Genomic DNA, 23129 nt, shown 5'->3' with positions numbered 1-23129 from the left:
TATTGGGAGGCTAGGATGGTGCCCCTCAAAGAGGGCTTTGTAGCATGGAATTTAATGAACCATGCCCTTGGTTCAACTTTGCCGGAGGCAGGGTTCGAATCGCCCTCCCCTCGACCTTTGCCACAAGTAACGAAACCCTGACCCACTCAGTGAGCTTCCAAATAAAATAGGTGCTTCATTATATTACACAAGTCTAGTTGGTGTTCAGAAACTATCTGTCATTCAAAGATTAGTTTAAATAATTATAAATTATAAATTGTGCAGGAGTTTCCCTAGACCAAACAAAACCTATAAATGTTTGACTGTTATTGTTCAGAAATAATTGCCATTGTTTGAGTTAATTGACACATATACTAACTCTTAATTAGCCGTGAGTTCCTCTGAGCTGAATACAAGCATACATGTTTAAGGGTCATGATAGGTAACCCTTCAGTGGTAGAAGTTATTCGTCAGCAGAATAATATTGTCTGGCAACAGTCATAAAACAACACAAGTCAACTATCAATAAGAAACAATTGTCTTTAACCTCCCCAATATGAGGTAAATCCTTGTGGGCAACATTAGCTGCCCGATGTATGATGATGCATCACAATACATCATGCATTATAAAATAAAGTTACAGCTGTATTACTTATTCTCTTTCATTCTGAGTGTTAATACAGTGAGTCCTCATTATACGGTACATATGCATTCCTGAAAACCTTACCGCAAATTGAAATTACCATATACCGAACCCAAGTTTCGACTTATGGCAAACGTACCTTCTCCCTGCTCTTTCCTCTTCAAAATATCTAATTTTACCTCCAAAACACGAGCGGATACCGTATCTGTGAATTTTTCTTACTGTAAATAGAATCGAGGGTAGTAATTACCAAATACTGTAACTGTGAATTTACCGGATAAAGAATTACCTTATAAGGAGGACTCACTGTAACCAGAGAAAATATGATCAGACCAGTTCACAGAATATGGGGGTCACTAAGCTACAACTACAAAATATAATCAAGACGTCAATGCTGGCATCCTCATATATCCACTTGCTCTTCATGATGTCTACGTAGGCATCTTCGTATCAAAGGGGTCAATAGTTGAATGAAACTTCCATTAACATTTAAATGGCAAGTCTCCCTCAACAGAACAAAATAATCTGACTAGTCACAAAAATTAAACGAGTTTAATCACAATCATTCAGAAATGATTGACATCACTGAGAGTTGATCATTCAAGATAAGTATTAACCCTGAAATATCTAAGGCTTTCCTTTGGATGAATTGAATAAAACTGTCAGGCAACAGTCACACAAACTATACAAACCTAATCACACATTTTCAAGAGATCACTCTCATTTCAGAGTTAGTAAAGACACAAGAGTATAAGTGATACATATGAAATATCCACAAAGGCAATGGCTATGGGCTTGGTCTGTTACCAAAGCCCACATGTAACTGATATATCAATGTTGTACAATTACTGATCACATTCTACAACTCTGTCAATTATGCATATACAATATATTAGTGTACAAAATTATTTATGCATCATTTTTTACCCCCCCCCCCCAAAAAAAAAGGAAGGTTTATCTAGCTTCATTGAATGGAAACCCACAGCCCCACAACAGCTGGCAACTGTCCCAGGACCCTCCCATACATTTCCCTTGGAAGAAACAAACTGTTGTCTGAGGTGAATTTGTTGGATGTTTCTGTCACCAACTTTCAATAGTAGAAGTAGTAGGGGAACAGCTGATGGGTGTCAGCTTTCCTTAAGTGGAAGAAATACAATTGAAGTCAATAGAGTGATCACAAGTCCAGTCCAGAGACCAAATGTCAGCCTCTTGGGGGCAGCACCTCTAGACAAAACTGAAAGTGTTAATTGGATGTGAAAATGGATGGCAGGAAGATGACTCTGATGTCTCTTGCTGGAACAACACTGGTAGGAAACCACTGCCAATCCCCATTTTATCCCTTCAACACAGTAAAAGATTCTGTACATGATGATGAACCATCAGGAGGCTAGTGGTGCCCACTACAAAGGACTTTCTAGCATGGAATTTAATGAACCATGTCCTTGGTCCAACTCGCTGGCACCATAGTTCAAACTGCCGTAATCTCAATCTCCGCCGTAAGTAATGACACTCTAATCTGCTCAGCCAACGAGATCCTGTATATACTTTTAGTTCTAGCTAATACCATACAACTTTAAGGTGGATAGGTGTGCTAACCCCTAACCTTTGAAAATTTACTCCATTAGCAGAATTGTCTACTACGAGCACAAGGAACTAATAATGGGTAGCTGCTTGTGGTGGTCCTGCAAGATGTACATGACTCATCTTGTCACTGCTAGTTTTGAAATCCCATACCTTCATCTACATCTATATGTGCAGCACTAAGAAGTTGATACTCAATTTCTAGACTGGGTCCAAGTTCACTATCAACTTTGGCTATTCCTACACTTTTTTTTCTCCATTATGAAAGGAAATAGCTCTATTTCTCCCACTTGTTGACAAAAACTGACATATACTGACACAAGCCAAAGTCCTTTTTCTTACCAGACAAAACTTGGAGATGGCCCTATGACTACTTGTTGCTACTGTAGAGCTGCAAGTTTCCAGTTAACAAAATTCTTGTCAAATTTTTCATTAACATGAACAAAATCAACAAAGCATGTATTTGCTGCCAAGGTCAACAGACAAATGATGAGGAGGTCTATGTATGTAAAGATCACCACCAATAATGTGTAACAACAACAGACCAATACTCACTAGTTCTCACTGCCAAAGAAGTAAACAAAGAAACAATGCTTCTTGCTTGGTTTCTTGACTCCTTCCCGTGGCTCAATGACCTGGAGGAAACAAAACATCATTGTTAGTACATGTCATAGAAATTAATGGAATCTCATTACAGTGAGACCTCTCATTAACGGACATTAATTAGCTGTGTTTGCGGTGTTTTCAGTGTTTTGGAGTGGTTTTTGGGTGGCATAGGGATTGCACGCACTAAACAACAGCACCAAAAACACACCGAAAGCACCGCAAACACAGCTAATTAACATCCATTAATGAGAGGTCTCACTGTACTTATGAAAACAGGATTAAAAATAATTAAATCAATATAAACAAGTAATTGATGATGATGATGATACATACCTACATATACCAAGGCTTTTTCCCCCTTTACAAGGGAGGTAGCCAAAAAGGAAGGCATAAAATCACTCCCACCCATTCCATCCCTGAATACACTCCACACCCCTCCACCCTCCCTCTTATCTTAGCACTTCCTGGATGACGGGTCATCCCTGCACCTTGTCCACTGCCCTGGGTCAGAAGCAGTGTTGCAAGACACAGCACATCCACAGCAAGGCCACTTCATTAAATTGGCGACCCCCCCTTTCTGTCCCCCCATGCATAAAAGGAGAAGACGGGGAGAAATCCCTTCGGGCTGCGTCAAATCTAGCTCACACATACTACCTCACCCCCCATAAAAATTAATGGTATCTCATTACTTATGAAAACTGGATTAAAAATAAATAATTCAATCAATATAAACAAGTAATTGATGATGATGATAATTTGGTTTAATATTGCAAACTCCCACCTTGACCTTTGTCACAAGTAGTGACACACTAACCTGTTCTGGTTAGCATTAGCTACATACCAGGTGTGGAGCTTATACAAGTGCTGAACTGCACCTCAGACAAAAAATCCCCAAAAGAAAGATTGATTTATGGAGTTTTTGGCTCGAAGCGCCAAAAGAAAGAGAGAGAGAAAGAATCATGAAGACATACATGGCCATTGTCTATGTATGTTAAAAGTCATCAGACTTATGTATCATATCTGTGTAGTGTACAGAGATCCCTCTACATCACCTCTTTTTCTTTTTTATGATACAGTTTATATGCATCATGTATGAAATTTCCTTGAAATTGTAGGGCTTGATGGGTTTTGATTTTTTTTCTAAACAAAACTTTTCAACTTTTCACTAGAATGGAATCAATCCACCACCCCTGGTCTCTGTTGCACTCAACTAAGTCAATACCAGGACAAACAAATTTTCAAACATTTATGCATAAGTATTTGAATGCACATTTCATCACATATTTTGATACCCAAATATAAAATCTATTTTCATACTCATTAACTTTCTTTTAGGTCAGGTATTTTCTCTTTGAGAGGGTTTCACAGTTGCCTTAAACTATTCACTGTGGCCACACTTTCATCAGAATGCCAGTGACAGTCTAATAAAGTTTTCTTATCTCTCTTTCTTTTATTTTATTTATTTATATTTAATCATTACTATCTTTTTGTGAGTTTCTGAGTAGATGCATCAGACCTCACATGACAAGGCTTCATAGCCTACTGATGGAGCCAGAATGTTTGGGAATGGGAAGTTATTAAAATTAAATTTTGTTAATTGCTTTTCAATAAAAATTATGTAAATTTTTGTAACAACCAATATATCACATTTGCCCATATGCATCATTTGAATTCATCTTGGGTTGGAAAAATATCCATAACTATAAAACTAGGGCAAATTTTACATAATACTCCAAGTATGCCCTATGCCCTATGATGTTTCTATTTTTTCTTTAATTTTTCAGATTTTCATTGACCGTCAAACAGATACCAATCCTTACTCCATGTCTACCGCTCCTCCCCAAAATCATACATCACACCCTTCCCTCTACTGTAACAGTATTTCAACCACTTCGGTACAATGATGTCTATGTAGGCATCATGAGGTGCAAGAGGGTATGCAAGGATGCCGGCGTGTCTTGATTATATATATATATATTTTTTTTGTAGTTGTACATGTTACCCCTGGATTCTGTGAACCAATTTGATCATGTTTTCTGTTTATTATTACTCAGAGTAAAAGAGAATGAATAATACAGCAATGACTTTATATTTCATAATGCAAGTAGTGTGATGAATCGTACACACAGCAGCTGATGCTGCATGCGAGAATTTGACTTGTACTTACGAGGTTAATATTCTATCAACTATAACCAACAATTCTATTCTTGAGGCAAAGGCAAGTGGTTAGTCTAAGGATATGAGTGCTAGCTAAAAATTGGGTATCAGCATTGGTGCTGGCCGACAATTTGGTGTCAGCACATCAATCCATTGTAATCTGTTATTAAATCCCTCAAAGCTCTCAGTGTAATTCACCCCTTAATCCCTTTTCCAATGTGTGTGTGCCAGCACTGGTGTCACCAGGCTCTTTTATTGTTTCCCCTGATTATGTCATCCATATGCATGGTACCTTGTTTGAAGAGACAGACAGACAGACAGACACAGAGAGAGAGAGAGAGAGAGAGAGAGAAAAGAGAGAGAGAAAAGAGAGAGAGAGAGAAAAGAGAGAGAGAGAAAAGAGAGAGAGAAAAGAGAGAGAGAGAGAGAGAGAGAGAGAGAGAGAGAGAGAGAGAGAGAGAGAGAGGGGGGGGGGGGAAGGTTCATTAAAGGTAAAGCTACTACCAAATGAGCAAAATTTACATGAAATATATGTGTATATACTTACACACACACACAAAAGTAGTCCATTTACAGAAGTTGTACCTTATTTACCCTTTTCCTACCATATCTCTTACATGAGCCTCTTATTTAACAATTACATTTTTTTTTCTAAATCTGCTAGAGGAGGAGGAGAAGAGTATGACAACGAAGCAATATCATTTACTAACTAGTTTTCTTCAACTCTCATCAACACCCTCATGCAGCCTTGAAGAACAACAACCTTGTCTTCAGACTGGGCACTAGATCTCTCTACCAGCTGACAACTGTTCCTCTCCTCCTCCTCCCTCCTCCTCCTCCTGACAGCCAGTGACTTAGAAATACATCTGCACTAAAACAATTTAATCTTTTCATTATTCTCTCCCCTGACCTTGGCAGCTTCTCCAAGTTGCAGTATCTCCACATCAGTATTGAGAAATTTCAGTCTAAATCCTGCAAGGCTTTCTTTAGGGTTTAAATTCATGACAAATAACTAACCACCTGATAACTACTTATTGGTGTCTAATGCCTTACTTAACAGTGACTACTAGCTTGAATCTTAAGGCTACAAATTCCTGTTAGTCAGCCTTCACACAGGGCAGTGGAGAGGGAGAGTGAGAGGGAGGGGAAGGTAAAGGAGATAAGATATGAGAGAGAGAGAGAGAGAGAGAGAGAGAGAGAGAGAGAGAGAGAGAGAGAGAGAGAGAGAGAGAGAGAGAGAGAGAGAGAGAGAGAGAGAGGAGGAGGAGTATGGGGGAGGAGGAGGAGGAGGAGGAGGAGGAGGAGGAGAGGAGGAGGAGAGGAGGAGAGGAGAGGAGAGGAGGAGAGAGGAGGAGGAGGAGAGGAGAGAGGAAAGAGGAGGAGGAGAGGAGGAGAGGAGAAGAAGAGGAGGAGGAGGAGGAGGAGGAGGAGGAGGAGGAGGAGGAGGAGAGGTGGAGCAGGAGGGGGCTCCAGGACAAAACTCATTGTTTACAATGACCACAGATAAAAGTACACACACACACACATATATATATATATATACATATATACACACACACACCAAAGGCTTTTTCCCTTTACAAGGAAGGTAACTAATACACAAAGGCATAAAATCCACTCCCACACAGCACTTTCCCTCCCTCTTATTGTGACTCTTCCTGGATGACGGGTCATCCTTGGATCTTGCCTATTATCCTGGGTTAAAAGCAGTGTTGCAAGACAGCACATCCACAGAAGGGCCGCTTCATTAAATTGGCGACCCCCCTCTACATCCCCTCATGCAGAAATCCCTTTCGGCTGTGTCAATTTATTTTTCACATATACTCCCTCACCCTCTATCCCCTACTCACTCCCCCTCCTGCATCACAGCATCATCCATTCTTCATTCATCCCTATCTTCTATCCCCTCCCTTCCTTCCTCAACAAACATTCCCTTCTTTCCCAATAGCCATTTTACTCCATCCGTCTTATCTCATCCTTAGTCACCCCCTCATATTCATTCATGCCAACTCTGCCTTCTACACCTCTTTTATTAATCTTTCTTCACTCATTCTTTCCATGTGTCCAAACCATTCTGATACTTTATCAACCCTATCTCCCAACTCCCTTTCCAACCCCAATCTCCTCCTCACCACCTTGTTTTTCATTCTATCCAGCCTAATAACCCCTATAATATTTCTCAGGCACCTCATCTCAAATACATTCAAACTTCTCCTCTCTTATGTTCCATGTTTCTGTCCCCATACAGTGCTGTCGGCACAATCACTCCTTCATACAATCTCCTCTTAGCATCCATTCCCCAATGTCTAATTCTCATTACCTTTTTAATCCCCCAAGGCATTTACTTGCTTCTCTCAATCTACATTCTACCTCACCTCCACTCCTCCCTTTCCTGTCACTTTTGCACTCAAGTATTTAAAACTATCCACTTTCTCCAGTCTCTCTCCCCAATACTCACTTTCAGCCTGCTGCCAATACCAATAGTGATGTACAAAATGTCTTGCCAACTATATGACAACTGACCAAGTGGTTTGAATTAGTAGCAGTTAACATCACCAATCTTGAACTCACCATTAAAAATGATCACTGATAGAGTGGTAGATCTGTACACTTGAAAACAAGTAAGATAAAAAGCTTTGATCTACTGCCACAACCAAAGAACCTGTGAATATTTGTGTTTGTACACTTGCCTACAGATTCTATTTAAGCTTTGGGTTATTATTATTATATCTATAATTTTTAAAGAAATGGGAATGTCACAGAATGAGCTTCATTCGGTATAAACCCAGTAGATAATGAAACGAGTTTTACAGCCTCAAGAATATGCCTGCCTTTTGTCCACATTATGATTTCTTCAATCCCATAGATGTCACCAAGTGATCTATTGGTTTATATACCAGACACAAAAAGCCTGTATTCTCACAGGATCAAGTTCCCACTGTTTCTTGTCATTATAAAGTAAAAATCCTATAAATCCTTAGTAATACCCCCTCCTTTCCTTTACCATGCATTTTCACCAGTAGGTACCAACAGTAGGAACCTGCATGTGGTCCTGTGAGATGGACACCCAAGAATCACCACTCAAGACGGTCTTCAAATCCTGTCTTCATCCTCACACTTATCTGGAGGTGCAGCCCTTAACATCTTCAATACTAGTCAAATTCTCACATGCAACGTCAGATGCCTATTATACGATGCATCACACTACTTACATTATAAAATATAGTCTCTGCTGTATTACTCATTCTCTTTTACTCTGAGTAATAATAAACACAGAAAATGTGATCAAACCCAGTTCACAGAATTCAGGGGTCACTCAACTACAACTACAAAACAAATACAACCAAGATGTCAACATCTTCACACACCCATTTGCACCTCACGACACCTATGTAGGCACCATTGTATCGACGAGGTTAAGGGTCTGAAACTTGGTCCAAGAAATCTCTCTACTAACATCAACTTTCCTTCTTCCACTTCTTCATATAAGGAGAGCTAACAATCAATGACTGCTCCTTCCTCTTTCCAATAGCCAGCGAAACAGGAACACTCATATAAATACAACACTGACAGTACTCCAATATTTCTTTCTGGGATTTTGGGGGCTGCAGATTTCCAGTCAATGAGACTTATGACAATAACTATTATTACTATTTCACAAACATTTGCTTAATCATCATTATGTCTTTAACACACTTTATCACATATTTTCACAGTAATTCGATATTGTATATTTCTAAATATCCAAGTTCTCATCTCTTAGTTCTATATTACATCCTGTTCCTATATCATACAGAATTACCTCTATCCTTTATAACTTGGGACACCTCACTGACATTCATTAGCAATTCAGTATCTAGCATCCTGTCTCATATTACTGGTTGCTCACTGCACTAAAAACAGTGCAGTAAGTCGTAAGTAAAGAAGTTTCTGTGCCCTTCACTTGACCCTGTGTAAACACTCCATTTTACACAGGAACACTGGAAGGGGATTCCAGCAGTCCACAAGTACATGCAAGCATCAGTACATCTGTACACTAGGTTCTCCATTGGAACTTGAACAATGATCATTTTGTGGTTAAAATACTTCTGTTGAGGGCTGAGGAATATCAAATGGTCAACCCCCCCTCACAAAAGGGGGGGGGGCTAACCAAACTATAAAGAGCACACCCAAAAAAAAAAAAAAAAAAAAAAAAAAAAAAAATGGTCTACCAACACTCCCACACACTATAAAAACCAAACCTCCATATCCTACCCTTGACTCATTAGACCAATACCTTAATAAAATATAAGATAATGTACAGATGTGTCGGGCATGACAATACCACAACTGATCTTGATGAAGAGCCCTGAGATAAACAGTATTTGGCAACTGACAGACACTTTATCAAATATTTTCACAGTAATTCAATCTTGTATATTTTTAAATATCCAAGTTCTCATCTCTTAGTTCTATATTACATCCTGTTCCTATATCATACAGAATTACCTCTATCCTTTATAACTTGGGACACCTCACTGACATTCATTAGCAATTCAGTATCTAGCATCCTGTCTCATATTACTGGTTGCTCACTGTACTAAAAACAGTGCAGTAAGTCGTAAGTAAAGAAGTTTCTGTGCCCTTCACTTGACCCTGTGTAAACACTCCATTTTACACAGGAACACTGGAAGGGGATTCCAGCAGTCCACAAGTACATGCAAGCATCAGTACATCTGTACACTAGGTTCTCCATTGGAACTTGAACAATGATCATTTGTGGTTAAAATACTTCTGTTGAGGGCTGAGGAATATCAAATGGTCAACCCCCCCCCTCACAAAAGGGGGGGGGGGCTAACCAAACTATAAAGAGCCCCCCCCCAAAAAAAAAGAAAAAAGAAAAGAAAAAAAAAAAAGACATGGTCTACCAACACTCCCACACACTATAAAAACCAAACCTCCATATCCTACCCTTGACTCATTAGACTAATACCTTAATAAATTAATAGATAATGTACAGATGTGTCGGGCATGACAATACCACAACTGATCTTGATGAAGAGCCCTGAGATAAACAGTATTTGGCAACTGACAGACACTTTATCAAGTATTTTCACAGTAATTCGATCTTGTATATTTTCAAATATCCAAGTTCTCATCTCTTAGTTCTATATTACATCCTGTTCCTATATCATACAGAATTACCTCTATCCTTTATAACTTGGGACACCTCACTGACATTCATTAGCAATTCAGTATCTAGCATCCTGTCTCATATTACTGGTTGCTCACTGCACTAAAAACAGTGCAGTAAGTCGTAAGTAAAGAAGTTTCTGTGCCCTTCACTTGACCCTGTGTAAACACTCCATTTTACACAGGAACACTGGAAGGGGATTCCAGCAGTCCACAAGTACATGCAAGCATCAGTACATCTGTACACTAGGTTCTCCATTGGAACTTGAACAATGATCATTTTGTGGTTAAAATACTTCTGTTGAGGGCTGAGGAATATCAAATGGTCAACCCTCCCTCACAAAAAGGGGGGGGGGGGGGCTAACCAAACTATAAAGAGCCCCCCCCCAAAAAAAAAAAAAAGACATGGTCTACCGACACTCCCACAAACTATAAAAACCAAACCTCCATATCCTACCCTTGACTCATTAGACCAATACCTTAATAAAATATAAGATAATGTACAGATGTGTTGGGCATGACAATACCACAACTGATCTTGATGAAGAGCCCTGAGATAAACAGTATTTGGCAACTGACAGACACTTTATCAAATATTTTCACAGTAATTCAATCTTGCATATTTTTAAATATCCAAGTTCTCATCTCTTAGTTCTATATTACATCCTGTTCCTATATCATACAGAATTACCTCTATCCTTTATAACTTGGGACACCTCACTGACATTCATTAGCAAATCAGTATCTAGCATCCTGTCTCATATTACTGGTTGCTCACTGCACTAAAAACAGTGCAGTAAGTCGTAAGTAAAGAAGTTTCTGTGCCCTTCACTTGACCCTGTGTAAACACTCCATTTTACACAGGAACACTGGAAGGGGATTCCAGCAGTCCACAAGTACATACAAGCATCAGTACATCTGTACACTAGGTTCTCCATTGGAACTTGAACAATGATCATTTTTGTGGTTAAAAATACTTCTGTTGAGGGCTGAGGATATCAAATGGTCAACCCCCCCCCCTCACAAAAGGGGGGGGGGGGCCTAACCAAACTATAAAGAGCCCCCAAAAAAAAAGACATGGTCTACCGACACTCCCACAAACTATAAAAACCAAACCTCCATATCCTACCCTTGACTCATTAGACCAATACATACATACATATACCAAGGCTTTTTCCCCCTTCCAAGGGAGGTAGCCAAAAAGGGAAAGGCACAAAAACACTCCCACCCATTTCATCCCTAAATACACTCCACCCCCCCCACCCTTCCTCTCATCTGAGCACCTCCTGGATGACGGGTCATCCCTGCACCCTGCCCACCGCCCTGGGTCAGAAGCAGTGTCGCACGACACAGCACATCCACAGCCAGGCCGCTTCATTTAATTGGCGACCCCCCCGCGCCGTCCCCCTTTGCGGATAAGGCGAGGCCGGGGGGAGAAATCCCTTCGGGCTGCGTCAAAATTTACTCACACATACTGCCCCACCCCCCACTTCCCCGCCCATTCCTCCTCATGCAGTCACAACATCATCCATATACAACCATTCTCCACTCACCTCTGTCTTCCGTCCTCTCCCTTCCTTCCTCAACAGACATTCTCCCTCTTCCCCAAAAAGCCCCCTTCCATCCATCCACCTCATCCTAGGACGTCCCCTCATGTTCACTCCCTCCACATCTGCCTTCCATACCTCTTTTACTAGTCTTTCTTCACTCATTCTTTCATGTGTCCAAACCATCCTAATACTCTTTCATCAACCCTATCGCCCATATGCTTTTTCACCCCTGTGGTCCTCCTCACTCCTCATTTCTCACTCTATCTAGCCTAGTAACCCCCACCATACTTCTCAGACACCTCATCTCAAACACATTCAAATCCTCTTCTCTCTTCTTCTCTTATATTCCACGTTTCTGCCCCATACAGTGCTGTTGGCACAATCACTCCTTCATACAGTCTCCTCTTCGCATCCATTCCCAAATGTCTATTCCTCATTACACTCTTTAAACCACCAAGGCATTTACTCGCTTCTCTCAATCTACATTCTACCTCCACCTTCACTCCACCTTTTCCTGCTACACTTGCACGCCAAGTATCTAAAAACTATCCACTTCCTCCAGTCACTCTCCCTTAATGTTCACTTCCAGTCTACTGCCACTTTTCACCCCTTGTACATCTCATCACCTTACTTTTATCCACATTTATCTTTAGCTTTCTTCTATCACATACTCTCCCAAACTCTGCCACCAGCTTCCTCAATCCCTCCTCTGACCCTGCCACAAGCGCAGTGTCGTCCGCAAACAACAGCTGGCTCACCTCCCACTTTTCTCCATTTTTCTTTAACCATCTCCAATCCCTGACTCACTACCCTAGCATTCACCTCTCGCACCACCCCATCCATGTATAAGTTGAACAGCCAGGGCGACATAACGCATCCTTGACGAAGTCCCACCTTTACTTCAAACCACTCATTCTCTCCATTTCTAATCCTAACACATGCTCTACTACTCTCATAAAAACTCTTGACAGCTCCCAAAAGCTTTCCTCCTATCCCATAAATCTGCATAACCTCCCACAGTGCCTTTCTGTCTACCCTATCATAAGCCTTTTCCAGATCCATGAAAGCCCAAAAAACATCCTTCCCCTTTCCTATAGCTTTCTCACATATCTGTCTTACCACAAAGATCTGATCTACACAACCTCTACCCGTCCTAAATCCACACTGTTCCTCACCAATTACTCCCTCTGTTCCTCTCCTAATCCTCTCAATTAAGATCCTCCCATAAGCCTTCCCTACTACACTCAACCAGGCTAATCCCTCTGAAATTACTACATTCACACTTGTCCCCTTTTCCCTTGTAAAGAGGAACTATACAGGCACTACTCCAGTCCTCCGGTACTCTACCCTCTCTCCAGCAAACATTAAATAACCTCACCAACCAGTCCACCATCACTGCACCTCCCTTTTTCAGACATTCTGCATGACATCCATCCAGACAGGTGCCTTACCTGCTTTCATCATCTTTACAGCTGCCTTCACCTCATCCTTCCTTATTTCTCCTCCATTCTCCTCACTCATCACTCTCATTTTCTTCGCATTTCCCACTGCAGCTATCTTTCCTTCCCTATCCTCCTTCACATTCAGCAACTCCCTAAATATTCTGCCCATCTTCCCCTCACTGCCATCTCTTCCATTAGACCCAATATCTTAATAAAATATAAGATAATGTACAGATGTGTCGGGGCATGAACAATACCACAACTGATCTTGATGAAGAGCCCTGAGATAAACAGTATTTGGCAACTGACAGACACTTTATCAAATATTTTCACAGTAATTCAATCTTGCATATTTTTAAATATCCAAGTTCTCATCTCTTAGTTCTATATTACATCCTGTTCCTATATCATACAGAATTACCTCTATCCTTTATAACTTGGGACACCTCACTGACATTCATTAGCAAATCAGTATCTAGCATCCTGTCTCATATTACTGGTTGCTCACTGCACTAAAAACAGTGCAGTAAGTCGTAAGTAAAGAAGTTTCTGTGCCCTTCACTTGACCCTGTGTAAACACTCCATTTTACACAGGAACACTGGAAGGGGATTCCAGCAGTCCACAAGTACATACAAGCATCAGTACATCTGTACACTAGGTTCTCCATTGGAACTTGAACAATGATCATTTTGTGGTTAAAATACTTCTGTTGAGGGCTGAGGAATATCAAATGGTCAACCCTCCCTCACAAAAAGGGGGGGGGGGGCCTAACCAAACTATAAAGAGCCCCCAAAAAAAAAGACATGGTCTACCGACACTCCCACAAACTATAAAAACCAAACCTCCATATCCTACCCTTGACTCATTAGACCAATACCTTAATAAAATATAAGATAATGTACAGATGTGTTGGGCATGACAATACCACAACTGATCTTGATGAAGAGCCCTAAGATAAACAGTATTTGGCAACTGACAGACACTTTATCAAATATTTTCACAGTAATTCGATCTTGTATATTTTCAAATATCCAAGTTCTCATCTCTTAGTTCTATATTACATCCTGTTCCTATATCATACAGAATTACCTCTATCCTTTATAACTTGGGACACCTCACTGACATTCATTAGCAAATCAGTATCTAGCATCCTGTCTCATATTACTGGTTGCTCACTGCACTAAAAACAGTGCAGTAAGTCGTAAGTAAAGAAGTTTCTGTGCCCTTCACTTGACCCTGTGTAAACACTCCATTTTACACAGGAACACTGGAAGGGGATTCCAGCAGTCCACAAGTACATACAAGCATCAGTACATCTGTACACTAGGTTCTCCATTGGAACTTGAACAATGATCATTTTGTGGTTAAAATACTTCTGTTGAGGGCTGAGGAATATCAAATGGTCAACCCTCCCTCACAAAAAGGGGGGGGGGGGGGGGCTAACCAAACTATAAAGAGCACCCCCCCCAAAAAAAAAGACATGGTCTACCAACACTCCCACAAACCATAAAAACCAAACCTCCATATCCTACCCTTGACTCATTAGACCAATACCTTAATAAAATATAAGATAATGTACAGATGTGTCGGGCATGACAATACCACAACTGATCTTGATGAAGAGCCCTGAGATAAACAGTATTTGGCAACTGACAGACACTTTATCAAATATTTTCACAGTAATTCAATCTTGTATATTTTTAAATATATACAGTTCTCATCTCTTAGTTCTATATTACATCCTGTTCCTATATCATACAGAATTACCTCTATCCTTTATAACTTGGGACACCTCACTGACATTCATTAGCAATTCAGTATCTAGCATCCTGTCTCATATTACTGGTTGCTCACTGCACTAAAAACAGTGCAGTAAGTCGTAAGTAAAGAAGTTTCTGTGCCCTTCACTTGACCCTGTGTAAACACTCCATTTTACACAGGAACACTGGAAGGGGATTCCAGCAGTCCACAAGTACATACAAGCATCAGTACATCTGTACACTAGGTTCTCCATTGGAACTTGAACAATGATCATTTTGTGGTTAAAATACTTCTGTTGAGGGCTGAGGAATATCAAATGGTCAACCCCCCCCCTCACAAAAGGGGGGGGGGCTAACCAAACTATAAAGAGCACACCCAAAAAAGAAAAAAAAAAAGAAAAAAAAAAAAGACATGGTCTACCAACACTCCCACAAACTATAAAAACCAAACCTCCATATCCTACCCTTGACTCATTAGACCAATACCTTAATAAAATATAAGATAATGTACAGATGTGTCGGGCATGACAATACCACAACTGATCTTGATGAAGAGCCCTGAGATAAACAGTATTTGGCAACTGACAGACACTTTATCAAGTATTTTCACAGTAATTCGATCTTGTATATTTTCAAATATCCAAGTTCTCATCTCTTAGTTCTATATTACATCCTGTTCCTATATCATACAGAATTACCTCTATCCTTTATAACTTGGGACACCTCACTGACATTCATTAGCAAATCAGTATCTAGCATCCTGTCTCATATTACTGGTTGCTCACTGCACTAAAAACAGTGCAGTAAGTCGTAAGTAAAGAAGTTTCTGTGCCCTTCACTTGACCCTGTGTAAACACTCCATTTTACACAGGAACACTGGAAGGGGATTCCAGCAGTCCACAAGTACATGCAAGCATCAGTACATCTGTACACTAGGTTCTCCATTGGAACTTGAACAATGATCATTTTGTGGTTAAAATACTTCTGTTGAGGGCTGAGGAATATCAAATGGTCAACCCTCCCTCACAAAAGAGGGGGAGGGGGATAACCAAACTATAAAGAGCCCCCCCCCTTAAAAAAAAAAAAAAAAAAATACATAGTCTACCAACACTCCCACACACTATAAAAACCAAACCTCCATATCCTACCCTTGACTCATTAGACCAATACCTTAACAAAATATAAGATAATGTACAGATGTGTCGGGCATGACAATACCACAACTGATCTTGATGAAGAGCCCTAAGATAAACAGTATTTGGCAACTGACACACTTTATCAAATATTTTCACAGTACAGTCGTACCTCGGTACTCGACCATAATCCGTTCTGAGGTGGTGGTCGAGCACCGATTTGTTCGAACACCGAAACCAATTTTCCCCTTATCACTGTCTTTCTTTGGACCCATTATTAAGGGCTAGAGCAACACGAAAAAGTTTAAATCTGGGAAGAAATACTCGAACAAACTGCGTACGTCTTACTCCGCTGGCGGTCTGAGTCGAACTGACGCTTACCCGCTGTTCGAGCTAGTCGAGTACCGAAAATCTGTTCGAGGTCCGATGCATTTTCTACTCGAATTTTTTGGTCGAGCACCGATTTGGTCGAGTACCGAGGTACGACTGTAATTCAATCTTGTATATTTTCAAATATCCAAGTTCTCATCTCTTAGTTCTATATTACATCCTGTTCCATAGTATTCGACAACTGACAGACACTTTATCAAATATTTTCACAGTAATTCAATCTTGTATATTTTTAAATATCCAAGTTCTCATCTCTTAGTTCTATATTACATCTTGTTCCTATCTATATTATACAGAATTACCTCCATCTTTTATAACTTGGGACACCTCACTCACATTCACATGCAATTCAATATCTAGCATCTTGTCTCATATTACTGGTTGCTCACTGTACTAAAACAGTGCAGTAAGTCGTAAGTAAAGAAGTTTCTGTGCCCTTCACTTGACCCTGTGTAAACACTCCATTTTACACAGGAACACTGGAAGGGGTGTCTACCAGTCTATATATACACAAGCATGATGAAGGGAATGGAGGAGTGGAGACAAGATGTAAACTATGCAATGAAGGAAGCAAGTAAACATCTTTGGGGAATGAGAAGTGTTATTAAAAATAGGTGCCTGGAAATTAATGCAATGTGATTATATGAAGGGGTGATTGTACCTGATACTGTAAAGGAAAGACTTAAGTTTGAAGGGAGGCAGAAAGAAATTTAAATATGTTTGAGATAAAACATTTATGAAGTATGATGGGGATTATGTAGATGGATGAAGTGGGAAATGAGGGGGTGGGGGTAGTAAGGTAGTTGGCAGATGGGGCTGGTAAATGAATATTGGGTTAGTTTGGGTACACAGAAAGAATGAGCAAGGATAGATTAGCGACAAGATTGTGGACGGAGTGAACTTCAGGGGGAAGAGCAAGCATGAGGTGAATGTGGCCCTGAGTAAAAGGGGAATATCTTGAACATGTAAGGATAAGGTCAAGGATAGGTGTGGATGGAGAACGGTTGTGAATGGCTGATGAATTGAAGTGTTCCAAAGGGATTTCTCCTCTATTTTCACATGAGGGGATGAGAAAGGAAGGTTCACATGTAAATGAAGGAGCTGGCCCTACTGTGGATGGGCTGTGTCTTGCTGCATTGCTTCTGACCCAGGTAATGGGTGGGAGGTTCGGATGACCCTTCATCCACAAGGAGCTAAGATGAAAGGGAAATTGAATCACAATGGCAAAAGCCGACAAGACTGTGAGAATAAACACCTTGTGAGATCGAAACCTTTATTGGTACTACGTTTCGCTTGTTACAGCTTTTTCAAGTACAGACATGACACACACTCTGAGCACATATAAGCCAACAGGGAAGGAACTGGGAGAGGTTATCAGGGTGGGGTGGGTGGTAGGTGGAGGTGGAGGGGGGAGGAGGGGGACGGGTGGGACTTGGTGGAGACAAAAGAGGACATTTCGGACAGTTTGTTGAAGTGGACTAAGGGGGACATTTGATACATTTATTTAATGCGGGTAACAGATGGATGATAGGAGGGGCGATGTTAAACATGCCTCTGTTCTGCTCAATGGTTTTGAAGCTTTGAATGGCGGCCGCTTCGAGGCATTTTCTCCTCACCCTGTCTGGTTCACTAAACAGAAGTTCTGCGTTATCCCAATCCATCAGGTGGTCGTTGGTGTTCCGGTGGATAACACAGGCGTTGGTGGTGATGTTGTTCCGGGAATCGTAGCGATGCTCCCGGATCCGGGTCTTCAGGTCACGGGAGGTCTCGCCGATGTATACTTTATCACATCCAGCACAGGGTATGCGGTAGACACCAGCGTTTTTTCCCCACATCTCGTCCTGGCTGTCACTCCTTCTAGAGAGCTCTTTGATAGTTCTGCTGGACTGGCCCACTACCTGAATGTTGCAACGCCCAAGTGTCCGGGTGAGGGTGGCGGTGACGCTGCTGGCTGGAAGGATAAGCCTCCTAGCTGGATCTTTTGTTGGTTCCCGCCCTTCCATTATTTTGAGTGCCTTTTTCTTACACTGGTGGATGATGCACTCTGGATATTTTAATTTCTGAAAAACCTCCTTTATGTGCCTAAACTCGTCCTCTAAGAATTCATATTCTGAGAGCTCTGAGGTAGAAACCTATGACTACACCTTTTTTTTTAATACTGAGTCATGGTGGGATAGGAAGTGAGTCAAATCGTCCTTATTGGTTGGTTTCCTGTAGACTGTAAATTTTAAAAAATTATCATGTTTGATGATAAGGGTATCCAAAAATGGAAGGGAATCGTTGATTTCTTCCTCCAAGGTGAACTGGATGGATGGCTCAACCTCGTTCAGAGCCGCTTGGAGTTTGTAGATGTCAAACCGTCTGGGGGAAATTAGGAGTATGTCATCCACATAGCGAAGCCATACTACGTTGCCAGGAACGATATCTGAGAAAGGCCCTGCTTCTAAAAATTCCATGAACAGGTTGGCAAGGACAGCGCTCAAAGGAGAGCCCATGGCCATGCCAAACCTTTGGTGAAAGTACTGGTCCTGGAATTTGAAATAATTAAATTGGACACAAAGCTGTATTAGATCCACAAAGTCATTGGGGGGAATAGGGAGGTCAGTGTGGGAACTAGTGATTTTAGCCCTAAGGAGGTCAATTGCTTTAAGGGTCGGGACACATGTGAATAACGAAGTCACATCCAGGCTGCCCAGCTTTTTGTTGTGAGCAGGAACGTCCTTAATTCTATTCAATAGGTCCCCTGAGTGTTTCAAATGAGCACTGCTGATGGTACCCAAAAGGCGAGACAAATGTTTTGCCAGTGCACCTGCCAGTTTGTGTGGTGCACTCCCGATCCCTGATGTAATTGGTCTCCTGGGTATATTGGGCTTGTGGGTTTTTGGGAGCCCATACAGGGTGGCTGGACGTGGGAGGTTTGGCAGGAGGTGAAGTAAACTCTTACCAGTTTCTGATTTCCTAAGAATCCTCCTGGCTGCCTTAAGGAAGTTATTTGTCTCTACGTCCACTTTCGCCTGGGTGACTTTGGTGTAAGTATTTTCATCGCTGAGGAGGTCAGTCATCTTATGTAGGTAGGACGATGCTTCATCACCACCACTCCTCCACCTTTGTCCGCGGTGGTGATCCTGACGGCGAGGTCCTTGGCGAGTGCCTCCAACGCTCGAAAGTATCTCTTGGGTAAAGTAGGATTGGGAGGGTCGCAAAGTGCCGAGGTTAGTAGTCCTTGTATGTCCAGCAAGGCTACATACAAGGACTACTAACCTCGGCACTTTGCGACCCTCCCAATCCTACTTTACCCAAGAGATACTTTCGAGCGTTGGAGGCACTCGCCAAGGACCCCGCCGTCAGGATCACCACCGCGGACAAAGGTGGAGGAGTGGTGGTGATGGAAGCATCTTCCTACCTACATAAGATGACTGACCTCCTCAGCGATGAAAATACTTACACCTAGGTCACCCAGGCGAAAGTGGACGTCGAGAAAAATAACTTCCTTAAGGCAGCCAGGAGGATTCTTAGGAAATCAGAAACTGGTAAGTGTTTACTTCACCTCCTGCCAAACCTCCCACGTCCAGCCACCCTGTATGGGCTCCCAAAAACCCACAAGCCCAATATACCCATGAGACCAATTACATCAGGGATCGGGAGTGCGCCACACAAACTGGCAGGTGCGCTGGCCAAACATTTGTCTCGCCTTTTGGGTACCATCAGCGGTGCTCATTTGAAACACTCAGGGGACCTATTGAATAGAATTAAGGACGTTCCTGCTCGCAACAAAAAGCTGGCCAGCCTGGCTGTGACTTCGTTATTCACACGTGTCCCGATCCTTAAAGCAATTGACCTCCTTAGGGCTAAAATCACTAGTTCCCACACTGACCTCCCTATTCCCCCCAATGACTTTGTGGATCTAATACAGCTTTGTGTCCAATTTAATTATTTCAAATTCCAGGACCAGTACTTTCACCAAAGGTTTGGCATGGCCATGGGCTCTCCTTTGAGCGCTGTCCTTGCCAACCTGTTCATGGAATTTTTAGAAGCAGGGCCTTTCTCAGATATCGTTCCTGGCAACGTAGTATGGCTTCGCTATGTGGATGACATACTACTAATTTCCCCCAGACGGTTTGACATCCCCAAACTCCAAGCGGCTCTGAACGAGGTTGAGCCATCCATCCAGTTCACCTTGGAGGAAGAAATCAACGATTCCCTTCCATTTTTGGATACCCTTATCATCAAACATGATAATTTTTTAAAATTTACAGTCTACAGGAAACCAACCAATAAGGACGATTTGACTCACTTCCTATCCCACCATGACCTCAGTATTAAAAAAAAAGGTGTAGTCATAGGTTTCTACCTCAGAGCTCTCAGAATATGTAGCCCTGAATTCTTAGAGGACGAGTTTAGGCCAGTCCAGCAGAACTATCAAAGAGCTCTCTAGAAGGAGTGACAGCCAGGACGAGATGTGGGGAAAAAACGCTGGTGTCTACCGCATACCCTGTGCTGGATGTGATAAAGTATACATCGGCGAGACCTCCCGTGACCTGAAGACCCGGATCCGGGAGCATCGCTACGATTCCCGGAACAACATCACCACCAACGCCTGTGTTATCCACCGGAACACCAACGACCACCTGATGGATTGGGATAACGCAGAACTTCTGTTTAGTGAACCAGACAGGGTGAGGAGAAAATGCCTCGAAGCGGCCGCCATTCAAAGCTTCAAAACCATTGAGCAGAACAGAGGCATGTTTAACATCGCCCCTCCTATCATCCATCTGTTACCCGCATTAAATAAATGTATCAAATGTCCCCCTTAGTCCTCTTCAACAAACTGTCCGAAATGTCCTCTTTTGTCTCCACCAAGTCCCACCCTTCCCCCTCCTCCCCCTCCCCTCCCTGATAACCTCTCCCAGTTCCTTCCCCGTTGGCTTATATGTGCTCAGAGTGTGTCATGTCTGTACTTGAAAAAGCTGTAACAAGCGAAACGTAGTACCAATAAAGGTTTCGATCTCACAAGGTGTTTATTCTCACATGAAAGGGAAACAAATGGATGATTGATGGGAGTGGGATGGATGCATGCTTTGGCTGGCTACCTCACTTATAAGGGGGAAGAAGCCTTTGATATGTAAAGATATATTACACCCTATTCCTATATATATTATCATTTCCTCTATCATTAATAACTTATGACACCTTACTCACATTCATAAGCAATTCAATATCTAGCATCCTGTCTCATATTACTGGTTGCTCACTGTACTAAAACAGTGCAGTAAGTCGTAAGTAAAGAAGTTTCTGTGCCCTTCACTTGACCCTATGTAAACACTCCATTTTACACAGGAACACTGGAAGGGGATTCCAGCAGTCTACAAGTCCACAAGTACATGCAAGCATCAGTACATCTGTACACTAGGTTCTCCACTTAAAGAATTTGAACAATGATCATTTTGTGGTTAAAATACTTCTGTTGAGGGCTGAGGAATATCAAATGGTCAACCACCCTCAAAAAAAGGGGGGAGAGTAATCAAACTATAAAAACTGACATGGGCTACCAACACTCCCACAAACTATAAAAACCAAACCTCCATATCCTACCCTTGACTCATTAGACCAATACCTTGATGAAATATAAGATAATGTACAACAGAGGTGATATATTATCCGCTAGTACAGATGTGTCGGGCATGACAATACCACAACTGATCTTGATGAAGAGCCCTAAGATTAACAGGCACAGTATTCAGCAACTGACGAATAACATTAACTTGTGAAATAAAGAGGGATTCATTAAGCTGAATAAAACAGTCTGGCAGTAACCACAACAAAATCCTTTGATGTGATGAAAGTGAGGAACATATGTCAGGAGGAGGTTGACTTCAACTGATACCATTACCTTTGCCTGATATCTCCTTGTACTCTCACTGCTAAGAATCAAAGGAAAGCACGGAACTCGAACCCACATCTAGGACAAAGCAGATCTTCACATTCCCGATTATCCCATATGTGTCAGTGGGTTAATATTATTTGTGGATGCTTGCTTTCCAAGCAGGTTACAGCATCGCTGCTTGTGGTGGAGGGTGAGGTGACAACAGTTTGAACCCTGTCACCAGCGAGTTGGACCATGGGCATGGTTTGTTAAATTCCACACTACAAAGTCCTTTGTAAGGAGCACTGCCCTAGCCTCCTGCTAGGGGAAGTTGGCAACATTAAACCAAATCTTCATTATCATTTATACCGTTTCACCCCTTTGCTAGTGGGTTACGTGCGACGGAACAAAACAGCCTGGCAATGACCTAAATAAAAGGATGTGCCATTTGACATATTGTAAGAGGTCAACAGAGACAAGGACCATGTGAGACTATTAACCTCTTCAATACAAGTCAAATATTGGTGACCACATCAGGTTGCCTGATGTACAATGATGCATCACAATACGTGAATTACAAAATATTGTTACCTTTGTTGTTCTCTTTCACCCTGAATAAATATAATGTCATAGAAAACACAATGAAGCCTGTTCACAGAATACGAGGGTCAGCTATAACTACAAAATAAATATAATCAGGATGCTGAACACTGGCATCCTTGTATACCCCACCCGCGGCTCATGACACATACATAGACATCATCACATTCAAGAGGTTAAGAATAGCATGGAAAGAACCAGAACAACACAAGCTAACCCATGAATTGACCTAACAACAATATCTGCCAGTGG

At 41.6% G+C, this 23129-nt stretch overlaps 1 protein-coding gene across 2 annotated transcripts in view; it reads right to left on the bottom strand.

Moving 5' to 3' along the window:
- Positions 1–23129, bottom strand: part of Ndf (Nucleosome-destabilizing factor) — a 132862-nt gene that overhangs the window by 102543 nt on the left and 7190 nt on the right. For both annotated transcript variants that reach the window (XM_076213891.1, XM_076213892.1), the window contains exon 3: positions 2759–2838. In XM_076213891.1, the coding sequence (XP_076070006.1) occupies positions 2759–2838 (80 nt within the window). The remainder of the gene's footprint in view (positions 1–2758; positions 2839–23129) is intronic.

The sequence above is a fragment of the Oratosquilla oratoria genome, chromosome 32, assembly GCF_046742065.1.
Source record: "Oratosquilla oratoria isolate Oo_2021 chromosome 32, ASM4674206v1, whole genome shotgun sequence".
In the NCBI taxonomy this organism is placed as follows: Eukaryota; Metazoa; Arthropoda; class Malacostraca; order Stomatopoda; family Squillidae; genus Oratosquilla; species Oratosquilla oratoria.
This window is presented reverse-complemented; position numbering and strand designations above follow the sequence as displayed.